This window comes from Pholis gunnellus (assembly GCF_910591455.1).
Source record: "Pholis gunnellus genome assembly, chromosome: 7".
Taxonomy (NCBI): Eukaryota; Metazoa; Chordata; class Actinopteri; order Perciformes; family Pholidae; genus Pholis; species Pholis gunnellus.
The window spans coordinates 8,494,581-8,509,407 of record NC_136533.1 but is presented as its reverse complement, the minus strand read 5'-3'; the positions used below and the strand labels follow the sequence as shown (position 1 = coordinate 8,509,407).

The 14,827-nt window shown below is 41.9% G+C and overlaps 2 protein-coding genes across 3 annotated transcripts; one reads left to right on the top strand and one right to left on the bottom strand.

Moving 5' to 3' along the window:
* Positions 1-1,282: 1,282 nt before the first annotated feature.
* On the top strand, positions 1,283-3,851 carry tnnt2d (troponin T2d, cardiac). Its single transcript, XM_079162347.1, has 10 exons — positions 1,283-1,296; positions 1,418-1,439; positions 1,517-1,574; positions 1,683-1,799; positions 1,880-1,957; positions 2,042-2,152; positions 2,320-2,432; positions 2,565-2,655; positions 3,088-3,125; positions 3,756-3,851. Exons 3-10 carry the CDS (start codon positions 1,521-1,523, stop codon positions 3,799-3,801), a joined length of 648 nt encoding a protein of 215 aa, XP_079018473.1. The 5' UTR covers positions 1,283-1,296; positions 1,418-1,439; positions 1,517-1,520; the 3' UTR covers positions 3,802-3,851.
* dnm1l (dynamin 1-like) lies at positions 3,146-14,527 on the bottom strand. Of its 2 annotated transcripts, XM_079162343.1 has the most exons (19): positions 14,338-14,527; positions 12,817-12,961; positions 10,989-11,035; positions 10,439-10,510; positions 10,201-10,287; positions 9,915-10,077; positions 9,543-9,663; positions 8,901-9,032; positions 8,477-8,683; positions 8,223-8,343; positions 7,972-8,127; positions 7,715-7,804; positions 7,534-7,626; positions 7,257-7,310; positions 6,988-7,059; positions 5,973-6,149; positions 5,555-5,664; positions 5,260-5,419; positions 3,146-4,699 (listed from the first exon to the last, which is right to left on the bottom strand). In XM_079162343.1, the coding sequence occupies exons 1-19, from the start codon at positions 14,437-14,439 to the stop codon at positions 4,643-4,645; spliced, it is 2,166 nt and encodes a 721-aa protein (XP_079018469.1). In that variant the 5' UTR covers positions 14,440-14,527; the 3' UTR covers positions 3,146-4,642. The 2 variants fall into 2 exon arrangements, with proteins under 2 accessions (XP_079018469.1, XP_079018470.1); XM_079162344.1 differs by lacking the exon at positions 6,988-7,059.
* Positions 14,528-14,827: the final 300 nt, after the last annotated feature.

The window sequence follows — 14,827 nt, the reverse complement described above, 5'->3', positions numbered from 1 at the left end:
TGTGTGTGTGTGTGTAGGTGTGTGTGTGTGTGTGTGTGTGTGTGACAGAGCCCCAATATCCAGCTGTCTAACAATAGACTGACCAGCCATAGGGTGCTGCAGTCACATGAGTGTGAAGGACTGGACTATGTATTCTTGATGCTCAACCTGTTTGTGAACCTCAAGGAGCTGAAGTCTGTCCCTGAAGTCTGTCTGAGTTACAGGTAAGGTCTGTTATGTCAGAGCTGCTACTTTCAGTCATAAATCTTGAACTTAACTGCTGTCTAACAACTATTACATGGAGATAACAGATTTGAATTTGTTCACTGTCTGCTAAGATCTTTAAAGTCACATTTACTAAATGTGACTGGACTGCATGAGATGACATGCTTTTCACTGGTGGTTCTGCTGTTAAAAAAAATGAAAAATCACCCGATAGAAAATAAACTAAATATTTGTAGAATAGTGGAGTGTTTCTATTGTATGCTACTTTATAGTATTCACCCCATTTTAGGGGAAGATTTCCTTTTTACTTCACTAAACACCAACCGCTCTTTCACAAGATTGATGAAATATTTATAGAGTAGTAACCTGAGTTGGAAGAAACAAAGTACATTTACTTGAATACTGTACTTGAGTACAAATGTTTATAAAACTGTAATTAGATCTACAGCAGCATCTGAACTACAGCATCTAAAATACTGTTTATATCTTGCAACTTTTTTTATTCTTCAGTATATTTTGATGTAAAAAACGTATTGTCAGTTAATTTAAGTATTTGTTTTGAATGCACGACCTTTACTTGTACTAGTGTAGAGTATTTTATTGTGGCATCGCTACTATTGCTCAAGTAAAAGATCAGAATACTTTTTTCCACTACTGCCAAGGTGAGCACAGATATTTGGGTCAGTGTGAACTGTGTGAACGCTTGCCATCTTGTGCTCTGCTATGTTGTTTAATGATCGGAAATATTTGTCAGTCTAAAAATAGTCTAATAGCGACACATTTTGCAGAGCTCATCCATAACAAAATGTCTGACACGGAAGAAGTCGTGGAGGAGGAAGTTCAGTATGTACTCGTTTTTGTACTTTTATATTTTCATATTGTGATAAAAAAAACAAAACATTACCGTTCATATTGTCTGCCAAGTTATTCATGATTTTGTTATTCTCATTCTTTTTGTCATTACTTCTGAAGGGAGCAAGAAGGTAAGAACGACGCACTCGTCCATGTTTTTATGTACTTTACCTCATTTCATTTCCAATCATTTCACTAATCATTTATGGTCCTGATCATCAGCGCAAGAAGAAGCCACAGGTGAGAAAACAGCAATATTTGTCCTTTTTTCTTCTTCTCATGCAACAGCTTGTTAATGACCTCTTCTTACCCGCTTGTCAATTTGTTCTAAATGTCTCCTATTTTCTTTTCTTCGTCCCAGATGAGTCGAAGCCCAAGCCAAAGTAAGCTCTCTTTGGGCTTAGCAGTTAAAACCAAACTCAAGGCAGATCATACAGTAATAAACTGTTCACTTCCACAGGTTCATGACAAATGTTGCTCCCCCAAAGATCCCCGATGGTGACAAAGTGGATTTTGATGTGAGTCGACCGTATTAAAAGGCTCCCTCTGGACAGAAACATTCGGATTAGATTTGACAAACAACAGACGCATCCTTACCTCCCTGATTTCTTTTTTTCTGATGGCAGGACATCCACAGGAAGCGTCAGGATAAGGATCTGTCTGAGCTGCAGTCTCTGATCGAGGCTCACTTCATCCAGAGGAAGAAAGAGGAGGAAGATCTCCTCACCCTTGTTAACAGAATTGTGAGTGTGTCGGTCAAAGAGGAATTGTTCTGTTTCCGTTTGGTCCAAATCACCACAACAGTGTATGTTTCATCCTCCAGGACAAACGTCGTGCTGAGAGAGCAGAGCAGCAGAGGGTCCGGGCAGAGAAAGAGAAGGAGAGGCAGACCAGACTTGCGGTATGATCATGCGTTAACTCATTCATCATATCAGACAACATTATCAGTTTCTCCACTAAATAGTTGACCTGTTGCTGCATACAGGAGGAAAAAGAGCGCAGGGAGATGGAGGATCATCGTAAGAAGCACGACGACGACGCCAAGAAGAAGAAGGCCCTCTCGAACATGACCCAGCAGTACAGCGCTGGACAAAAGGTCATTCAACTCCCAATCGCACTTCAGTGTTTAAATGAGAAGCATAATGAACGGGGATGGAAAAAGTACTCAAAAGCTCCTACTTAAGTAGAAGCTACATAACAAAAGTACCTTTCTAAGCCTACACAGGGTGACTAATGTGTCTGTGTGCGTTCTGACCAACACAGACCGATAACAGAAGAGGAGCAAAGAAACAAACTGAGAGGGAGAAGAAGAAGAAGATCCTGGCTGACCGCAAGAAGGCTCTGAACGTTGATCATCTGAACGAGGATAAACTCAAGTAGGTCAAAGCTGTGCACCGTGCCTCAAACGATGAATCCTGACATTAACATGCTTTTGTTGATTCAAATGTTTGGTATCACTGGATATAAGATAGATACTCTCAATGTGACCGGTGGTTATTTGTGTTTAGGGAGAAGGCCAGCGAGCTGTGGCAGTGGCTGATGGGGCTGGAGGCTGAGAAGTTTGATCTCGGTGAAAAACTCAAAAGACAGAAGTACGATGTAAGTCATCCAAAACAATGGAAATAATTGATTTGGTGATGAGGTCCTCTATCTCTATGAGAAACGAAAGAGGAAGCTCTCGACAAACATGGCACCTGGGACAGATGTGGATGTCAATGTTTTATTGTCACGTGGGCTGAGATTGGCTTCAGCCCTCCACGACCATGTAAAGGATAAGCAGTTACAGATATTGGATGGATGGATTTTAGAAATGATGTCTGGAGAAACAATTTCTGCTATAAATCGTCCGCCTCCTCAACTGCATCCTTTAATGTGTCACCTGACGCAAGTGGCAAAAGCCTTGCAGGTGCATGAAGTTACATATTACAGGTGAAAGGCGTTGGGTCAACAGAGGGCTTTGCAGACAACCTCCATCTGGTATCATGCGTGTGTACTTTAAAAACACTGAGCAAGATTTATGTGTTTTTGCAGATTAACCAGCTTCTTGCTCGAGTCAAGGATCACCAGAGGTAAGAACACGAACCCCTTCTTCAAAATGTGCTACTTTTTTCCATTTTATACACCAGACCACGTCACATTTCCCCCATCGTTATTGACATGGAAAGATCAAAGATCTCAGAGTACAGTCAGTCTTTTGAATGTTAAAACACACTCTAGATTAGCCACAAAACCCTCCATTTATTCTCTCCACTCATCTCAAACACAAGCATTGAATTATGAACGTCCTGGCACACTTTGTTCAAATGGTCATGTTTTATGTTGCACCTGGCAGGATCTGGTGATCTAATTGAAAGGCAAAAAAACTTGATTGCATACTTTGATACTGTACATATCGGAGCATGAACAGGACTCTTTCAAAACTGTAAAGGAAATAAACTTTAATTTATTTGCAATGTCATTGGCGTAACACACTTTCAAGCTTCACTGAAATACATTTATTTAGCCGTTTTCAAACAATGTTAGAACAGCGGTCAGAGAACATCCCCGTGTTTACTATCAATACTGTACAAAATACACCCCGTTCACTGTTTGTGTGTTTTGATTTGCCGAGTGCAGAAAGTGAACGACTTCCACGTGTATTAAACCCAATGATTGCGGTGCTTTACATTTGGCATTTATCTCTCCCTGCATCCTTTCAGCGCCAAAGGACGTGGCAAGGGCAAGATGGGCGGCCGGCTGAGGTAAAGGAGCAGCCAGACGGGGACGAGGCAGACTACTACACCAGTGATTGGCCCTATCATCCGTGTATTCATTGTTCTGTTGTGTTCGGTTACATGTCAAATATCATAACAATAAATAAGTCATTACATCCACTCTGCTGCCTCTTTCTCAAACAATGCAGATGTATCTGTGTAATGACGTCCAGCATACAGTACCGTAACATATTCATACAAAGACTCCAGCAGCCAGAACCTTTCAGCTACGGCTCATTCAATGTACTTAAAACCTCTACAATTGTGATCAGATCTAGATGAACATGTAAACAAAAAGGGACAAATGTGGGTCTGATGTAGAATAGTTTCATATCTGCATAGAAACACAACTGGTTTTAACAGTAAAACATCTACATGAAGTGCATTTCTTTGGAAACAATCAGCTGTAGACGCATTATTTTGTCCAAATCTAATAAAAGAATTGACATAAAGAGAACGTCTACATGTTGCAGCATGAGTTTTGTCATTTCCAGCTTTAATTCAAATTTAATTTAAGAGCAGAGATTCCTCAGCAAGGCTCTACATAGTGCTGATGCACAACATTATCTACCATTTGTTTCAATTACATGGGAAAAATATAATAACTAGGACAGGAGCGCGTGTGTGATGCTGATGGAGAGGAGCCGATATGTACTGCCCTTCGTTAACTCCAAGTCCTTACTGTACATTAAAACTATGTTCCGATATACACATATCAACACCAGTGCATTTTCAACTTGTTCGTCTCTGCAGTCAGAGGACCTGGGAGCCACAGCAGGAGCTTTCGGATGGTCCATGAGGGATGAACGGAGCCTGCTGAAGAGACGCCGCCCTCACCACAGATGGGTTTCTCTGATCTCTGCGATCACCTGGCTGGCTTTCTGCAACGCCTGGACACACACATTAAGAAAAACTACTATTATTCCTATACCCTCAGCTGATGCCTTTTGGGTACATATAGGGGTACGCTCTTTCTACATCAACTAGTTCTTACACTGGCGGGTGAATTAAAAAAAAAGAAAATTAAAAAAAAAAGAGAATAGATTGCAGCCCTCGATAGCGCCACGAATTTTCCATCACTTACAACCGCTGTCTGCCCCGTCTCAAGGTCCGATTCACAAAAGATATTGCACTTATGATATTTACATATGTTTAACCCAAACGGATGAAGCCTCAAATAAACTTGACTATTGTTTTAAACCAGATTGGAAACAATTGTGAACCAATTATTTCAAGCTTAAAAAAAACCCCTATATATCTCAATTAATATAATTAGCTCTTATAGACCGAAGGAATATATGAAGTGAAGCGTAAACGTTCTTAAGTAAATGTTTTAATCCATCTATATGTTTCATATATGCCTGACCAAAGCTTTGCTGAGCAGTGAGCATACGATTGATACAGGATCCTGTTTTGAGCGTTCCATTGTGACAGTTGATGAATCCGTTACCTTGAGCATGTCAGCGGCCTCCGTGCGTCTCTGAGCCATGTCCTCGGACTCTGTCAGCAGGTCGTCCAGCAGGCCCGCCTTGTATAACTGACCCACCAGCTCACTCTGCAGGCAGTCCTTCACATGGTTCACCAGGAAGTGCATCACCGCCTTCGGTACACTGAGGCCAAACAACAGCAACAACAACAACAGAGGGTGAAAAGACAGTACAGCACATAAGAGCGGCGCAATAATGCAAAGTTCTCAAAAATTAGTTAGTATGGTGGGTAAACGAAAAAACTGATTACACGAGTACCTGTCCTGGATGTTTTTCCGTACAATGAGGAAGTATGACTTGATGAGTCTCTCGATGACCTCGCAGTCCCTCTGCTCTCGAGCAGACAACCTTCTGGACACGGGTACCGGCTGACAACGAAAAAGAATTAAGAATACAATTTAAGAACATTATTTTTGACTACAAAAAGGATTTCAGTTAGACTTTAATGCATTAAGTGGAACATGAGCAGGGAAAAGCAATAGAGACCAGAAGGTGAATAGGTTGTTTTTACATGTGTTTGCCTACAGTAGAAACCCTCATTGCTCTCTATATGACATACTGAATATTACCGTGGAGCAGTAACTACAATACAGAAAGTGCACAAACTTTAAATGGTTGAAATCAACAGTGCCATGTTTTGAAGCTGTTACAATGTCGACAAATGCAGAGGACCCACCACATCGAGCAGGTTGACAGCGTGGCCCCTTTGTGGGCTTGCAGGGAGAGGGTACTGCAGCATGGCTCGGTCACCGGCTGGTCCGTCCTCTCCCTTCTTCAACATGCCCCTCCAGTTCCCCGTCCCCCCTTCTGTCTGCTCGCCGACGTTGCCGCTCTGAGGGCCACCTGCTGCAGCCTAAAGGGAGAGGAGAGAGAGGAGGAGAGAGGACGTGTGATAAATCCTGCACATGCTCTGGCAATTACAAGGGCTGGAAGTGTATCATGCGTATGCATTTATAATGTATATGCACACACACACACACAGAGTAAATGTTAATTTTCAGAACAGTTTCAAATAGTAGCATGCCACAGGCCTTCTTTGATTTCACTGCAAAGAAGTTCATCAAGAGAAAAGTAAGAGGACTGTTGGATAAGACGGCATAAATGACATACGCCAGGTTTGGATGATATGAAAATATATACCATGATATAACAAATGTTAAATACTGTTCCATCAGCAGTAGCAGGGAACATTGCAAATCAGTAAGTAAAACTACTCTATGGCAATATTGGATTTACAGGACTTTGTTATTAGCTTGATGGAGACTTCTGGTTATTTTACAATGTTGTTTTTCCAATAGAATTTCGAGAAAGATTGCTCTCATTGTAGAAGTACAATATGTTTTTCCATATCGCCCACTCATACCAAGGCTATTTAGTGTTTTTTTAATTCAAAGAAAAAACAGCACATGCAATTGATTATGACTATATATATTAATAAGCAATATTATATTAGTTGTGAGCAATCAGCATGCAGCAGAACGGGTTAGACACAGTTCTAGTAATCTCACTGCATTATCAGGACACCAAAGGCCCAACCACCTGCTACAACATGGTTTGAGTGAATTTAGAGGAGTACAGGACTTTCAAATGGGATCTGATCATGGTGGAGATAAGGACGACAGTCGGGGCATGAGGGGGGGGGGGGGGGGCAGAGGTTAAATGTGGGCAGGCAGTGAGCGAACGGGTCACACCTTGGCGGCCTCGCCCTCGAGGGAAAGAGGCTCAGAGGGAGAGAGAGACTGACCACCTGGGCCTTTAAGGGACTAGAGAAAGACAACATCAAGCAGAACAGAGGGGAGCTGCAGGCAGAGGTGTGAAGGAACTTTACATCATGTGAAGTTGGTTCATTCTTCAGTGAAACTGGACTGAATCTTAATGTGCAATAGTGGTCGGAAATCTGTTAAGTTAAAGCCAGTGACAAGACACAGAAAAACATTAAAATCACGGGGACCGACTGTACCTTGTCTCTGGGCACAGCAGAGGGCAGGTCTCTCATTCTGTTGCGTCTCTGCTCCTACGAAAGGGAAAGAAAATACAACTCTAGAGGGAATGTAGAGAATGTTTTCATGTCTCAAAAATAAAGCTTTGTGTATTTTTATTACTCTTGATGATGCAAACGTTAAGCTCTCTTTGGGAAAACTTTTCCTCTAGTAGTGCCTTTCTAAAAAACAATAGACGCTTTAAGGATTAGAAGACACATTATTCAATAGATGCATTATGTGAAGTTAGCGTCTTACCTCTATGTTATTGTTCATGAGGCCACAGGCATCGGCAAAGTCCGGGTGCTTGGTGTTGATATAGGCCAGCTCAATGGCAACCAGGTTGTGAACCTGTAAAAAGAGAAAAAGATTGATTAATTGGCACTAGGATGTCCGTAAACTTCCCTTGAAGTGGTATTCAGTGTGAGCAGGTCCTGACCATTTCATTGGTGACTGGGAGCCTCTTTCTGAGTAACGAGGTCACCACTTCTACGATGGCATCATGGAGCTTTGGAAACCTCAGCAGCTCCTGCAGAGATGAACAACTGTCATACTTAGTGTTTGTTTACATGTAATAGGCTACTAGAACAGTGTTGTTGTCGTTAGTCCAGAGCGTAAAAACATGCAATTCTACTTTTGTGGAGTTCCTCTGTGCTTATGGTTTTGAATGTGTATATGCGAGACTGTGTTTCTCACCTGTGTGCTGTAGTTGCTGCAGTGCTGGATAATCCTCTGCATCTCCTCGTGAACCAGCTCCACGCAGCGCAGACTGGGATCCTCCAGGCGCTTCACCTGCCGCTTTACCAGCAACTCAAACGAAACCTCGGGCACGAACAAAGCAGGCCTCGGGCCCTGTCGAATACAATGAAGCTGTAAGTCTTCGAAAAGGTGCCATTTAAAAGAAAAACAACACAGATTACAAGTTAAACCAGGAAGCAGAAACCAACCGTCGCATTTCTAATTGCCGTGAGCACATCGATGGTCGTCAGACCACCCAGAGGATCTACCGACTCCAATGTGCGACCAAACGTTTCATGAAATATATAACAGATTCTCGCTCCACCGCATCTGAAAAACAGGAGACGAAGCTACATTCAAGATACAGGCAGAAGTTTCACTCGAGACCTCAGGGTAGCATTGATGCTAGCACCCCTTAGTGGTGTATGGAAGCACCTGCAGTTATGAGCGTTGTGTAACTCACAGCTCGGTTGTCTCTATGTACTTGGCCGTGCCCTCTATGGTGTGGCAGTACTCTGCAGCAAACTTGGTGATGAGCTGCAGCAGCGTGGCGCTCTTGTCGTCGACAGGCTCGCCGTAACCGTTGAGTAACGACTGGTACTGAGATGCCAGCACGTTGATCCTCGTCTTCAGCTCAGGAAGACAGTCTCTGATGTGGTGCATGAGTAGCCTTTGACGAGAAGAAAGAAATCAGTTTACGCTCAGATTTGGAAATTAAGAGGGAGATGTGTTGTTGACGACAACAGTTCGGCTGATTTAGAAGTCAAAGTCATAAGTTCCACTTTGTCAGAGAGGGAGTAACCTTTAAAAATGTACAAGATCGATAAGCAACTCAAACATTTCAGTTGTTAAATAAATAAAGTAATAGATGAATTCCAGCTCCATACCTGTTCAATGTTCTGGCCAGATGTTTGGTTCCATTTCTGTTTGCAAGCGAGGGGTACTTCTTTTGTAGGAAGGCGTATTCATCACGGATGGCATCTGCCACCAACTTCCTCTGATTGATATCCAACTGACTCCTAAGAAAATACACGCAGAATATGGCTTTTTGAGTATGACCACCACCACCCACGTGACTATAGTTGAGCATTATTGACACAAAAGGAAACGGCTTTTAAGAATCTGGTGGACAGTATTCCATTTTTCAACATGGTCATGAGATATGAAAATCTGAATGTTAGGAAAAAATTGAAATTGATAGAAAATATAGGAAGTCAAATAGCAGGAAGACCCAGATGCAACAAAGTAAATAGGAATTGAATGCAGTATAAAGAGTGAGGCTTTTCAGATCATTAGCGATCCTGCACAGCTCTTGTCTACCTTCAGGGAGGCTGTGTACTACATTTATTTTATTGGTACTGTGTCCCTGACATTTATCCTCTGCTTTGTATTGTTTTTTATCATTTTGTGGTAAAACCATAAAGACTTTTCCACAACATGGACTGTAAAGTTTGTTTCTTCCTCCCTTCCTCCCTTCCTAACTAACTAACTAACTAACTAACTAACTAGGCACAAAAGTGCAGTGCTACCTGTTAACGATTCCAATAATGCCCAGTTTGACAGGAATGACCCTGCCCATCAATACATCCATGGCATCTGTGCCAGCATCCATCAGATCCAGCTTGGTCACCACTGCTAGCGTCCTCCTGCCTGAAGACAAAGACATCATAGACACCACTGAAGCAGGAAACGCAGAGAGCACATGACAATAAAAGTATGGACATATGCTGAAAAAGTAAAAAAACAGATGTTAAGTACATTTTCTTTACATCGCCCAATTTCACAAATACGCCTCAAGGGGCTTTACAATCTGTACAGCATGCGAAACCCTTTGTAGTATAAAAAAAACGGAAGTCTCGACAGAAGAAAGTGAAGAATGAATCAACAAGAAAGCCATTTACCATCAGGGTCAAACTCTCGGGCTACTTTAAGGGCCTCTGACGTTGCCATGTCTGTATTGGCAGCAGTCACAGCCAGGATGATGGAGTTGGGGTTGGCGATGTACTTGAAGATCAAATCTTTGATCTGGAGCTCTATGTCTTTGGGCTGGTCTCCCACCGGCACCTGATTTAACAAAGACACACACACATCGGACTTCAAACCCGGAGATTCATCTGCAGGATCATCTTGAGTTCATAGATACTCAAGGTTTGGACATGGAGAGGAAAAAAGGGAAACCCGTCTCACCTTTGTAAGGCCAGGCAGATCCACCAATGTGAGGTTCACAACGTATGGTGAGAAGATTTTCAGGTGAATGGCTTCATCACTTACACCCTGGGGAAAAAAACCGTTGGTCACTCTTAACAGGCGCATATTGCTTCAGAGGTTGAGTCTAAATCTTTAGGTTGATGCTGATATTTAGAAATCACCCATCGCTGTAGTTTCTTGTTTAAACGTTCCCTCTTAATGGGCGTAGTTAGCATACCTTGTTATTGCCTGAAATTCTTTCAGTTTCTGCTTCAATTTCTTGCCTGATCTCCTCGAAGTCTGTGTAGGTCTGGAAGAGCAATTTAACAATACTTCAATATGTTAGCAACAACAACAACAACAACAACAACAACATAGAGCGACAAAAAAAAAAATAGGACATGAAATGGTTCGTTTTCAAAGAGACTTCCTGTTTATAGTCATGAGGCTCTCAGCACATCATGAGGGCTTTTTTGTTCAAACACAATGAACCATGTGGAGCTAAAGAAACACACTTCAACCATTAGCCACACAAACAGCTACTGAGAGGGTGTGTGCCTGATCTCATTACAGATGTTACTGTTTTAATCATACCACAAAACCACAGAACGTCTTTATGTTGCTAATCCAGAAATGTTAGTGAATCAACATGGGATGCTGAACCAGACACGGTTCATCGAATATTCCGATTTTTATGTATACAAGACAACAGACTCCATTGAGAATATTGTTTTCTGGCAGACAGGAGTGAGGACAGGAGTGAGAGGACAGGAGTGAGACAACTCTACCTTGTTTTTGGTGTGGAGAAATTTGCCCCATTCCTCTCCGTCGATGCCTGTGGGAATACAAAGTTGAGGACAGATGTTTCAGTTACTGATATGACAGATGTGTCCTTGCTTGTCCACTGCTACTATTATTACTAGTGCTAGGTCTCATGGGATGATTTTCTTTTGTAGGCAAACATGGGATGGAAAAAACTCCCCACAGCAAAACTCCACAGAGGAAGAGTTAAAAAAAAGAAGAGGAAAAAAGGAGAGTGGTTTTCACACAAAAGTCATGGAAGCAAATAAGCCTAAAGCAATAAAAAAAAAAAAGCATGTGCATTTGGTGAAGCAAGGACCTAGAGAGTCTTTAAAAAACTGCAGTTATCTCAGCTGCAATAATCAACATTGCAACAAAAAGAAGGAAACAACATTACATAGGTGGACTCTGTTAGTCTTCTCAGAGGAAGTTGGTATTCAGGACATCGTAGGTGGACTTTTAAAATTTAAAACTAAGCACATAAGTATTATTTTTGACAGGGATCTGCAAATTGTTCTTCATCCAACTTCAACTGACAGAGACCATCCTAATTCGAGGAGACGACTTGAGCGGAATAAAGTGAAGCAACGTGGTTTGGCAGCTTTGTAAAAAAAGAAAGCTACACAAATGCAAGGCAGGATGGGGCAGAATGGGCAGGAGAGACGAGGGAGGTTATGTACTATACAAACACAATAAGGCAAAGAACAAGGAGAAGGAGACCTCTGTAAAGGCGTCCATTTTTCTTGGATGCTGTGGTTATAGAGAGACGACAGGAGACAAAAGAGTTAGCCTGGCTATCTGCAGCTCCTCTATTAAACTGCAGCAATGCAGAGTCGTTCCCAGAGGACCGTATTAAATAAATGCAGGAACTTGGCACATTCTCCCCCTGTTGTTTTCACTCAGAGGTGGATGGTATCAGTGCTCATTTAACCTGCTGTTCCTTTCACAATATAAAAACAACCCATTGTGGAGTGAGTAATTAATTACAACTGCACCGTAGCAGAGAAGTCTCCTGACATTGGATAAAGTGTCTGGTAAAGATCTCTCCTACATTTAACTCTTATAAACTCTTATGCTCTTGAACAGTGAAAGTGAAGCTTTGTCCGCTTCCTGTCTGAATTAATGCTCCAACTGCGGCATCCCCAAACATTCACTTGACTAAATAATGTGGAAGAAGTACACCAACTAGTCTGCTTAATACAGCATTTCCATATTTCATTGTTTGTTTTAAAATATTATTAACTTGATTTAAGTATAGCGTGCAGTAGTGCTGGGCGGTATACCTATACCGGTTCAACCGGTTTTATTTTCCCGTACGATATGAATTTTTCACATACCGGTGCATAGACGGAACAACTGCGGTATGTCTTCAACAGGCAGCTAATTATATTGTTTGCCACTGACAGCGCTATGGTCGGAGCTAGTTATCTTATGTGTATTGATAGGGTCCCCGAGTCATGGTCATAACTTTATGACAATTAACAACCCACAACTAACGCTCTTTAACAGAGCAAAACACCACGACACAACAGTCTGTGACACAAACAATTTGTAACACTAATAATTGTACATTTATAAAATTTCAACACCGAACTGCATGCTGGGTACAGCTCACTTGTCTGCTAGCACAACTAGCATCAAGTTATAGCAAGTTATGCATTAATGCGAGTAAAGAAATACCGTGATACCGCCAGAATTTTGCAAAATACCGCTATAAACACTTTTGGTCATACCGCCCAGCACTAGTTTGCAGAAGAAGATAAATGTGCAACGACTCCACGGGTACAGAGATAACAGAGGTGACATCGGTGTTACCATTCTCTTCACTGGTTTTCTTGCAGTCCTCTGAATCGATGTGCACGAGCTGCAGGATGAGAGGTCGGCGTGTGACGATGCCAGTGCCACGCGGCAGAATGTCCCTGCCAACCAGGCTCTCTAAAACCGAACTCTTCCCACTGCTCTGTAGACAAAAACATCATAAAAAAAATAAAAAAAAACATTATAGGAGAGACTGAAGTATAATCGACTCGTTGAACAGAGAAATCAGTTTTGACCAGAAGAGCAAATGTCTAATTTACTTCTGGGCCCCACAAAGGTTCCTGCTCTCTGAGTATTACCTTCAGAAGGCTCAGGAAGTATTGGGGTGAAGTTGGCAGCGCTGAATGTCACTCACTGACCAGAGACAAACCTTGTAGCATCTTCAACTGTACAGTTTTCATTAACACAAGCACGAGGTGTGACTTTATTCTAATGAGATCTGCTTAACTGAAATACCTCGACTAGCTCACTTGGCTAGCAGATTACTCTTTATTGGACTGGTCCCGATCAGATCAGTAGGAGGTGAAGGCTACGAATGTTACATTAGGTTTACTCTGTAGGAGTAAACCTAATGCACTACGTAGGCCTATTATTAGACCTGACAGGAATAACCCATATTTGGCATAAGAGAGTCTGACATACAGCTGTCCTTAAATAGAGGTATTTGCAGATCTGGGCCTTTGTGGATCCCAGGAAAGGTCAAAGTTAAACCATCCTCTGGCTTGTCTCACTGTAACACCATCAGATGCCAAAATGTCTGAGACAGCCACATCCTATTAGCTGACTAGTGAAAGAAAATGGTTAAGACAAAACTCCTGCCACTTCAAACCAATTAGGCTTGAACGTGTCCACAGGGTGGTTGGGTGGACATCACCCATCAGTAGTTCAAAGTGTTGTTTAAGTGTACTTCATTTGATGTAATATTTCTTTCAAACCATCTATATTAACAAGGATATTCTACATATCACTCATATATGGAAACCTTAATCAAAACTGATAATTGTAACCTTTATAAACGTAGGATTCGTTGCAGAGATTACAAGTTATTTACTTAACCAGCATCAGTTTTAGCTAGCTAGGTGTAAGTTAGCTAATAAACTGGAAACAGAGTAGATGTTAGTGTGAATGGTGCGATAAAATGCAATTATGTTCAATCGATAAGTAATCTAATATGGTTTAAATAAAGAATATGATTTTACTTTCAGGATAGTGATCTAAGGGCCATGTGGATACCTGCTCGTTCACTAACTGTCAGCTAAAAACATTGCTAGCTGCGTTAGGTATACTCTTAAGTGAGATCACATGTAGCTAACGTTAAAGCTAATTTAGCTACTCTGTAAATTAGCTTAGATTTATAAAAGGCAAAGTCTATGTACTGCCAGTCTACGCAGTTCTGTGTAGCACACCTGCGTGAAACTGAAAGAAGAACTCCGGTTTACATACCAGGAGAAGCCAAAACAATAAGTTGTCGCAGGCTAACGAACTCGCTAGCCTTGAAAGCAAAGTGACGTTCCTCACCTGAGTCCCCACAACAACTATCTGCGGCAGTTGAATGATGTCCGCTCCGACCGTGTTGAACACATCCTGCAGTTTGTTTATGACAGGTATGAGGGCCTCCATGAGCTCAAAGACTGATCGCCGACCTGTCAAAACAAACAGACAACTTTCTTCACCCTGCCGCACAGCGCTACAAAGTCATTCAATGTCTCTCTGGGCTAATGCTAACTGGCGTCTCTTTTGGCTCTACAAGGCTAAGTGCGCACACAGTTTGCCCAGATTTGAATCGTGGGAGTTGAAGTTCACCAGAATCTCGCTCAACATTGCCGTGGTCGTCGGGTTTGACTTCTGCGGAACTACATTTCCTGCCGGTGACGTCATAATCGTGTTCAACCAATGAAAAGAAAGTTATTTGTTTTTTCCTCTACGCAACCAACGTGTGTGACAAACTATTTATAAACGCGGGATTCCTTTATAGGTTGAAGACAATATGTATGCACTAGTTTGACAA

Bases quoted from the DNA above. Each gene is read 5' to 3' on its own strand.
- tnnt2d (XM_079162347.1), top strand. From the start codon at position 1,521: ATGACAAATGTTGCTCCCCCAAAGATCCCCGATGGTGACAAAGTGGAT. The intron at 1,575-1,682 runs GTGAGTCGACCG...TTCTGATGGCAG, and splicing joins GTGACAAAGTGGATTTTGAT to GACATCCACAGGAAGCGTCA. The intron at 1,958-2,041 runs GTATGATCATGC...TGCTGCATACAG, and splicing joins AGAGGCAGACCAGACTTGCG to GAGGAAAAAGAGCGCAGGGA.
- dnm1l (XM_079162343.1), bottom strand. From the start codon at position 14,439: ATGGAGGCCCTCATACCTGTCATAAACAAACTGCAGGATGTGTTCAAC. The intron at 8,128-8,222 runs GTTGGTTTCTGC...TGTATTCGACAG, and splicing joins CGGCAATTAGAAATGCGACG to GGCCCGAGGCCTGCTTTGTT. The intron at 7,060-7,256 runs GTACAGTCGGTC...GTCTTTCTCTAG, and splicing joins CTGCTGTGCCCAGAGACAAG to TCCCTTAAAGGCCCAGGTGG.